General features: G+C 36.0%; 1 protein-coding gene across 1 annotated transcript; it reads left to right on the forward strand.

Moving 5' to 3' along the window:
* Positions 1-1,670: 1,670 nt before the first annotated feature.
* Positions 1,671-3,842, forward strand: LOC135624598 (uncharacterized). Its single transcript, XM_065128385.1, has one exon. The coding sequence runs from the start codon at positions 2,304-2,306 to the stop codon at positions 3,588-3,590; it is 1,287 nt and encodes a 428-aa protein (XP_064984457.1). The 5' UTR covers positions 1,671-2,303; the 3' UTR covers positions 3,591-3,842.
* The last annotated feature ends 5,419 nt before the right edge of the window (positions 3,843-9,261 follow it).

The raw sequence follows: 9,261 nt of genomic DNA on the forward strand, positions 1-9,261 counted from the left end.
GATCATACCGTCGGTCGAAGAAATATTCTCAATACTCTATATACATGAAAAGCAATACCAGCTGACATGCTTTTAATTCACCATGAACATTTTGAACTTATTACATGGATTATTTGGACCAGAACACAAAGTTAGAAATTCATAACTACATATTGGTACAGCTAATCAGCTCTTCTTATTACATTAATCATTCCCTCTCTTTCACTTCCATCTTCTCATTTTGTACTTCCATATCATGCTAATTTTCTGTTACTGCTTAAAATCACCCTCCTTAGGAAATCTTTGTCTTGGCATAATTTTCTGTTCCATGCATCTGTCTTCTTCATAGCTCCACCAAACATCTACCTCAGTTTTACAATGGCTTGAAGGGGGAGCAGGAACTTTGCTGCAGTGGCCACACTTATGGGCATGGTTGTCAAGATATTGCCAAGGATGCATCTGCTACTTTTGACACCTCTAATTTGTCTCAGATTAATGTAAATGGTCATGTAAAAAGTCTGATCTGAAACTGATATTGCTAGTTCAAGATCCTTTACAGGAACAATTTTATGTTCAGATATGTGCTTTATGTAGTACATTACCACAGGAACTCCTTGCTATATGTCCATTTATTCTCATTTTAATCTCTATCCAATTATACTTGTCAAAATTTTAATAAAATAAGCAATGGGTTTTGGTGTTATTTAAAAGGACATAAAAATCTATCCCAAGAAAACAACTGATTATTCTCTCTCTCTAAAGAATAAAGTCATATTTTTCTCTGAAGAATGTTGACATCAACACATTCCAACAAAACACTATAGTGGAAAAAGAAAAGAACACTAGAGAGAAAAGGGGAAGATATGAGCATCCACTTCAGGTTCATTGCATCATGAACTAAATCTTAAAAGATGTTGATTCCATCACGGAAGCTTCTCTCAAACATGAGCATCATGTTCTGACAACACCCCATCTACCAACTACCCTTATATGCAAAGTACCACAGCATATATATATATATATATATGTATATATATATATATATATGTATATATATATATATATATATATGTATATATATATATATATGTATGTATATATATATATATATATATATATATATGTATATATATATATATATATATATATATATATATATATATATATGTATATATATATAAGGAATCTTTGATGACAATCCTCGTCATATTTTTGGGTCCAATTCATCTTTTTTCTCCATTCACTAAAAGTAAATTATATCATTAATTTTAATATAAATAATTAAGGATCATAAAATTAATTGGCTCAACTAAGACCACAAATTTTTATCATAAATATAAATTTTATAGGTCTAATAAGTTCCAAATTGCCAAACCCATGTTTGAGAGAGAGAGAGAGAGAGAAAGAGGAAACACAAAAAATAGAGGCTCATTCTCTTCCATGTGTAACAAAATACCAAATTGTGAGCTCCCTGTCCCCAACTGCTCTCCATGTTGGTACCAATAACATGCGCAACCCAAAGCGGCACGTGATAGTGTCCCCACTTGCGTTGCTGACTACTCGACTCCACGCTCACAACTCACGACAAACTTTTGCCGCTTCCCCGCGAAGGATTCGGACTCCCACCTGATCGCGTAACATTTTCGCGTAGATAAATCTCGTGGCAGCCACATTCCCCCCTCCCGTGCCCTGCGCCCAATAATTTGCCCTCTATTTTCTGTACTTCTCCTCAAAACGAGCTCTCCTCATTTCGCGATCCTCCTCCCGTTGTTGGCGATTCTTAGGATCGCATTCTTTTCCCGACAAATTCCCGCTGGAAAAGCCCTGATCTTGACCCGCTCGCGTCGCAAAGGCGTGGATTTGGCTCCCTGTGATCCAGATAAGTGCCGTCTTTCTTCCCTTCCCGACTGGTTTCTTGGGTTTTATTGGTCTGTCACTATGGGCGCCGTAATTTAAAGTCAGGCCGAGCGGTTTCTTGTAGGACTCCGTTTACGATACCAGGGTAGAAGATTTACATGCTCGTCGCGGTCGATTTCATGTCTTGTTTTGCGTAAAGCTGTGTTCCTTTTGTGATTTTCCTTCCTGTGCTTGCTGCCGCTAGGGTTTGGCACTTCCGAGAACCAATATCTTTTAGATGATTTAGTTTGTTCTGAAGAAATCAGTAGGTGCTGCAAGAAAGTTGGAATCTTGATGTTATTACCATTGACTTCTGAAAAGTTGGAGAAAACTGTCGCTTTGCAAGGAAGAATTGCTAATAGATCTTTATAAAATTGTACAATTCGAGTTCTCCTGAGTGAAACGAGGAAGAAGTTGGACGATACTGAATGGGAACTTTTGTTCCTGAAGGACACCAGATGGAGGGAAATTACCCGGCTGGGAGCATGATGCCAGGAGCTTCTTATGGTGTGCTAGGTTTGCAAGGGAACATGCACATGCGTCAAGGCTCGATGATCCAAGCGCCAATGCTTGATGCTTTCCCTATGTCAGACAACCAGTTGCAGGAATCTGACTATCAAGCAGGGGTTTCAGTGATGGGCTATAACAAAGGCAAGGTTGGTAAGACCTCCATGAGTGATGATGATGAGCCGAGCTTCACCAAGGATGGAACTGATGGTCAAATCGATGCAGGCAAAGGAGAGAAAGGCTCCTCGTGGCAGCGGATGAAGTGGACCGATGCAATGGTCAGGCTTTTGATAACCGCGGTTTCTTACATAGGGGAAGATGTTGCGTCTGAATGTGGTGGAAGGAGGAAGTATGCCATACTGCAGAAAAAGGGAAAGTGGAAGGCCATATCTAAAGTTATGGCTGAGAGAGGGTGTTATGTATCGCCTCAGCAATGTGAAGATAAGTTCAATGATCTCAATAAGAGGTACAAGAGGCTCACAGATATTCTTGGTAGGGGCACATCTTGTAAGGTTGTGGAGAATCCAGCACTTTTGGAACATATGAATATCTCTGAAAAGTTGAAGGAGGATGCGAGGAAGATCTTGAGCTCAAAGCATCTGTTCTATGAGGAAATGTGCTCATATCATAATTGTAACCGGTTGAATTTACCTGAAGACCCAGCACTTCAACGATCACTGCAGCTGGCACTTCGAATTAGAGATGAGCATGACACAAAGAGGAGCTCGCATGAAGATGTTGATGAAGATGACCAAAGTGCTGATAGCGATGACGAGGAAGGTGATGCCGAAGAGCACAATGCTGTGCATGGCTTCCCAAAAAGGATGAAGCTTGGGGTGTACCATGAAGAACTGGCTTTTTCGAATTGTTCTGGTTCACGAGATTGTAACAGAAGTCTCCACCCTCAAGGTTTAACTGTAGATATGAACCAAGTTTTTTCAGAAGGATCCAAGTCCGCAATGATACCACAGCAGTGGGTTAGTTCTTACCCAATTCAGCTTGAAGAGAAGAGACTGCATATTCAAGCTCAGATGTTGGAGCTTGAGAGACAACGTTACAAGTGGCAAAGGTTTAGTAAGAAGAAAGACAGAGAACTAAACATCATGAGGATGGAAAATGAACGAATGGAGCTGGAGAATAAACGCTTATCCCTTGAACTACAAAAGAAAGAATTAGAGTTGAATCTTACTTTGAAGAAAACCCAGTGATGCAAGATTCTTTGGAGGAAAATATGGAATTTCAAGCATTCAGTATGGTAAGCTTAGGTGATGCAAGGAACTAGCTTGTAGTAAAGCCTCTTGTATGGTGTTTTTGCAAGTCAGTGTACCAATAGGGTTTTTTATGATAGCTGTCAACTGTCTTTTCCAAAAGGCTGAATTCCTATTTCTACCTTTATATTTGCAACTATTGGAAACTTGGAGATTGAATGGGTTTATCATCTGTTATATTTGTCCTCCCCACCCCAGTCTTTTAATGGGTAGTTATTTCAACTTGTTTGTTCTTCCCTGTCAATGCTTTTATCAGGTTTCTGTTTAAAGTTTGTTGCTCTTTGATGTTGGATTTGGAAGACAATTTTCTCTTCTAGCTCCTCATTACGTAGACGAAAGGGTCTTGCATAATGATATATCGTAATATCTTATTGAATTACCATGCAAAATATTCAAAATGACGTTAAATTCAGAAACACGTGTAGGTTGAACCAGAGAGGTTCTTCTGAGAAGGATACTAGAAAGTCAACAATATCACTGTCTAACAGTTGGTATTAAGGAGGTCAATTTTATGCTTGCTCGTTTAAAATGGACAGAAAATCAAATGATACTTTCTTTTGGCTTATTGAAGGTTATTATTTCTATTGCATGGATTAGATTATACTTTGATGTAGTAGCTTGACCTTTCTTTCAGATTCTTATCTCTCTGAGCTGTCCAAGATCAAGTGCATTCCTTTACATGGTGTTCTTTTACTGGTTTGTGCTCCTCGGTTATAATTTGATAAGGTGATTTCTAACTATTTATTTATATTATATTATTTTTAGTTTCTGAAATTTGTAATTTCCAATATATATGGTAGCAGGACTTTTGCCCAAATGTATACGATTACATTGCTTGTGACCATTTCGTTTTCACATATGATGGAATTGTTTATAGGGAGAGACAACTAAACAATTTATGTGACTAAGATGGGTCTGGCTAAGTATGTGATAGTGTAAAAGCTATGACAAAATACTCTCATGTGGGAGGATCTGATTGGATTGTGCAAGTCCAAGAACCACTTCTAATTGACATCGGCTGTGTGAGTTCTTTTCTACTCAGTTATTATGAACAACAGTAATTGTGTGTGCCTGATAAAAACTTGTGACAGCATTTTATTGAAGAAAGAGTTCGACAAAGATGTGGTGAATATCCTTTTTGTCATTTTAAATCTGTAACTGTAGTTGTTTTGCATTATCTTTGTCGCAATTTTTTCTTTTATTAGTTTGCTATCGTCGAAGTTATGTAACGGCGAAAAGGCTTATGCTGAAGGTCATGTGGTTCCTTTGATTGGATCAAATTGTATTCTCTCCCATTGTTCTGCGAGAAAATAATGTGTGTAATTTGTGGCTGATTTAAAGTAATACCTTTGTGGAAGTTTGTTTCAATAATATGCTGTGTGTGCAGCAACAACATAGTGATGATGATCATTGAAACCAAGAGGCTGTCGCTTTGGCATGTTAATCACAGTATTCTATCCTTTTTTGTTTCTGCAGGAATTATAATGCTGCAATCAGCTTTAAACCTGAGGAACAACTAACTTCCTTTGGGTAATTGCTCAATCTTTTTACTGTGATATTGGACAAGTCTACAATATGTAAAAGAGGTAAGAGTAGTTCGAAGGGGATGCAGCAGACATAGTTACAATGTGTCATCTTCAAATAGAATTGGTGCAGCAGAACGTGCATGTCGTCTATGATCTCGCCGGTGGAAGCCGTCATTTGAGCCTGCGAATTGTGACCAAATGTAGTGTCAATCACCTCCGTCGACCTGTTTTCTCACTGCTGTCTCATTTGGATGCGTCTGTAGATGGGCTGACAGCCCGCAAGTTCAGCTGTCAGTGACAGTGAGCTTTAATCTAATTCTAGATTTAATAAGAGGAGTACTGTGATTATAAATGAGAAAAAAACTAGAGACAAAAAAATTGTTATAATAATTTGATTTTAAAAAAAGAGAAAATAGAAGAAAAAAAAGGAAAGAGAAAAATACAAGGATAACGCAGAAAGATTATTCTCAATCATCCCAGCAATGTTCTCATCTTAAGTTAGATCTGATCTACAATAAATTCTTGCTGCGATTACTTGGGGAGAATTTAGATATTGTGTAGTGATAAAATCCTTGTATCTTAATTATTCTCTTGAGATTGATGCTTGAATTTTAGGTAAAATACTTTGAGATTTATATATTTATTAGGCCTCATAGATTTTACTCTTCACGTTGGAGGGGTTTTCTACGTAAATCTTGGTGTTCTATTTTATTGTGATTTTCATTTAATTTCGTTACGTGATTTCGTTCGTATACAAAAATTTGTTTCTTCTTTATATCCCATCAACTGGTATCAGAGCAGGGTTTTGGTGATTTAATTTTGTATCAGTAGTATTTCTCGTATAATTAGCTTGAATGAAAATAATTGGATGATATGAAAATCAAGAATGAAAGATCTCCTGTATTACAAAGATTTATATGGACCTTTGTAGGGAGATAATGCAAAGCCCACAACTATGACAGATGATGAGTGAAAGATGTTAGACCGAAAAATAATCAAGTTTATTCGATAGTTGCTCGATGATAGTGTCTTTCACCATGTTCTACTGAAAGTTCTACGTATTATATTCGAAAAAAGTTAGAAGGTCTCTATGAAAGAAAAATAGCCGGCAACAAAGCCTTCTTGATCAGAAAACTTGTGAACCTGAAATATAAATAGGGTGCTTCTATTACTGAGCATTTGAATGAAATACAGAGTATCACTAATTAGTTCTTTATCAAAAAGTTGAGAGACACCGATGCTTTCCCTTAGTAATTCTGCGTTAGATGGTGTTGTCATCATGAGTCAAATAATAAGCAGTTTGTTGAATAAGGAGTTGAGAAGAAAGAATTCAGTAACATCTTAGAATGATTCACAGGCATTTATTTCAGATAATAGAGGAAGGTCAAAGTCGAAGGATAGAAACAATTCATGCATGGGTAGAAGTAAGTCAAGATCAAGAAAAAAATATTATTTGTTATAACTATGGTAAGAAAGGACATTACAAGAACCAATGCAAGTAACTTAAGAGAGCAAGAAAAAGAAAAAAGAATGGGAGTCTACAGAGTCAAAAGATAATACCACAACTACAATGCATGGTGGTGATTATTTGATTTTGTCTCATTTCGGTGATATTTTTTCTTGTATATGTTAGGATCTTCAGTGGGTAATTGACACAGGTGCTTCTTATAATACTACACTATAGAAGGAGTTTTTTGTGATATATAGGTCTGAAAATTTTGGTGTTGTCAAGATAGACAACTATAGCACGACAGACATCATTAACATGGGTGATATCTACATAAAGACCAACCTTAGTTGCAAGTTGGTGCTTAAGGATGTGAGACATGTGGTTGAGTTGAGATTGAATTTAATTTTAGTTGAAAGATTAGATGATGAAGACTATGATAGCAAATTTCACAAAGGGCAATGAAAGCTCAGTAAGGGTTCTATTATTGTGGCTAGTGGAAAGAAATATCAAACTTTATATAGGTTACAGGTCAAAACTTATGGTGAGCAGTTAAATGCTACAGAGAAAGACTGCAATATGGAGTTATAGTATAAGCGACTAGGACACATAAGCTAGAAGGGGCTGTAAGCTTTTTCCAAAAGAGAGGTATGGACAGACCTCAGAGATACACATCTAAACCCTTGTATTGATTGTTTGGTTGGTAAACAACATAGAGTTTCATTTGTTAGTCCTGCTATATCTAGAAAAATGTATGCTTTAGATCGTGTTTATACAAATATATGTGGTCCTTTTAGGACAAAAACTCTTGGTGGATCTATTAATATTCCTAGTATTAGTGGTGCACTTTATTTGTCACTTATATATATGATTTTTCCAAAAAAGTTTAAACCTATGTTATGAAGACCAACGATCAGGTTATTAATGTCTTCAAAGAGTTTCATGCTAGAGTTGAAAGGGAGACAGAAAGACAATTGAAATACATAAGATCAGATAATGGTGGTGAGTACACAAGATTATTTAATGATGATTACATATTACATGGCATCCAACATGAGATTATAGTTCTTGATACACCTCAGCATAATGCTATTGTAGAGACGATGAACCACACCATCATGAAAAAGATCATATGTATGCTTTCACAGGCTAAGCTACCCAAAAAGTTTTGGGATGAGACTTTTAGGATTGTAGCTGATGTGATTAATTTGTCACCATATATAACCTTAGATGGTGATGTTATAGAGGTCAGAGAAAGATATTTCTTACAGGCATTTAAGAGTGTTTGATTGTCATATATTTGCACATATTCCAAACAATAAGAGGTCCAAACTAGATAGTAAGACAAAAGAATATATTTTTATTAGCTACTCGCATGATTAGTTTGGTTACAGACTTTGGGATCCAAAAAAGCAGAAGGTGTTTAGAAGTAGAGATGTAGTATTCTTTGATGATCAAACTTTTAAAAATTTGAAGAAGAAGGCACTAGCTAAAACTTATGCAAAAGGATTAACATATTGTGACCTAGTTACTCCTCTAGTATATCAGGATGATATGAGAGATATGTATGAAGATGGTGTAGAGCCCGATATTGATATACTTACATGACATGTTAAGCAAAAAGAAGTTGGAGATCAACTTCCCATCGAACTTTAATTGAGAAGATCTTTTAGATAACATCAACCTTCCAAAAGATACTCTACAGATAAGTATGTGATGCTTACTGATGCAAGTGAACCAGAGAGTTACCATTAAGCAGTTGAAAGTAAGCAAAAAAAGAAGTTATTAGTTGCTATTCAAGAAGAGATGGATGCTTTTTAAAAAAATCACACTTATGATTTGATGCAATTACCATAGGGAATGAAGGTCTTGAAGAACAAGTGGATTTTCAAGTTGAAGACTCAAGAATATTATTCTCAACCAAAGTACAAAGCTAGATTGATTATGAAAGAATTTGGTCAAGAGAAATGTATTGACCTTGAAGATATTTTTTCTCCTATTGTTAAAATATCTTCTATCTGTGTTGATCTTGATATTGTTGCTAGCTAGGACTTGGAGGTTGAGTAGTTAGATATAAATATAGCTTTCCTTCATGGTGATTTGGAGGAAAAAATTTATATGGAGCAACTTTGTCAGCAAGTTGAGGAAGAACTTGTATGGGCCGAAGCAAGCTCCAAGACAGTGGTACAGAAAGTTTGATTCATTTATGACTAAAAATGAATACAAAAGAATGACTTCAGATTATTATATGTACGTCAAATAGTTTGATGAGAATTTTATTATTCTTTTATTTTATATTGATGATATGCTTATTCTTGAGAAGATATGTCTACAATTGACAGTTTGAAGAACGAATTGAGTAGGTCTTTTGCAATGAAGGACATGAAGCCAGCAAAGCAAATACTGGGCATACAGAGTTTTCATGATAGAAAAAATAAGAAGATTTGGTTGTTATAGGAGAAATGCATCGAGAAGGTGTTGGAAAGGTTTAGTATGAGCAATACAAATCAAGTTAGTTTTCTTCTTACAAGTCACTTCAAGTTGTGCTTAGAACATAGTTCGTCAAGTAATGATGAGAAGGAGAAAATGTAATAGGTTCCTTATGCTTCAGTAGTTGGAAGTTTAATATATGCAATGG

Source organism: Musa acuminata, chromosome BXJ2-10 (assembly GCF_036884655.1).
Source record: "Musa acuminata AAA Group cultivar baxijiao chromosome BXJ2-10, Cavendish_Baxijiao_AAA, whole genome shotgun sequence".
Classification (NCBI taxonomy): domain Eukaryota; kingdom Viridiplantae; phylum Streptophyta; class Magnoliopsida; order Zingiberales; family Musaceae; genus Musa; species Musa acuminata.

Coding starts and splice junctions, on each gene's coding strand:
- LOC135624598 (XM_065128385.1), top strand. CDS start 2,304: ATGGGAACTTTTGTTCCTGAAGGACACCAGATGGAGGGAAATTACCCG.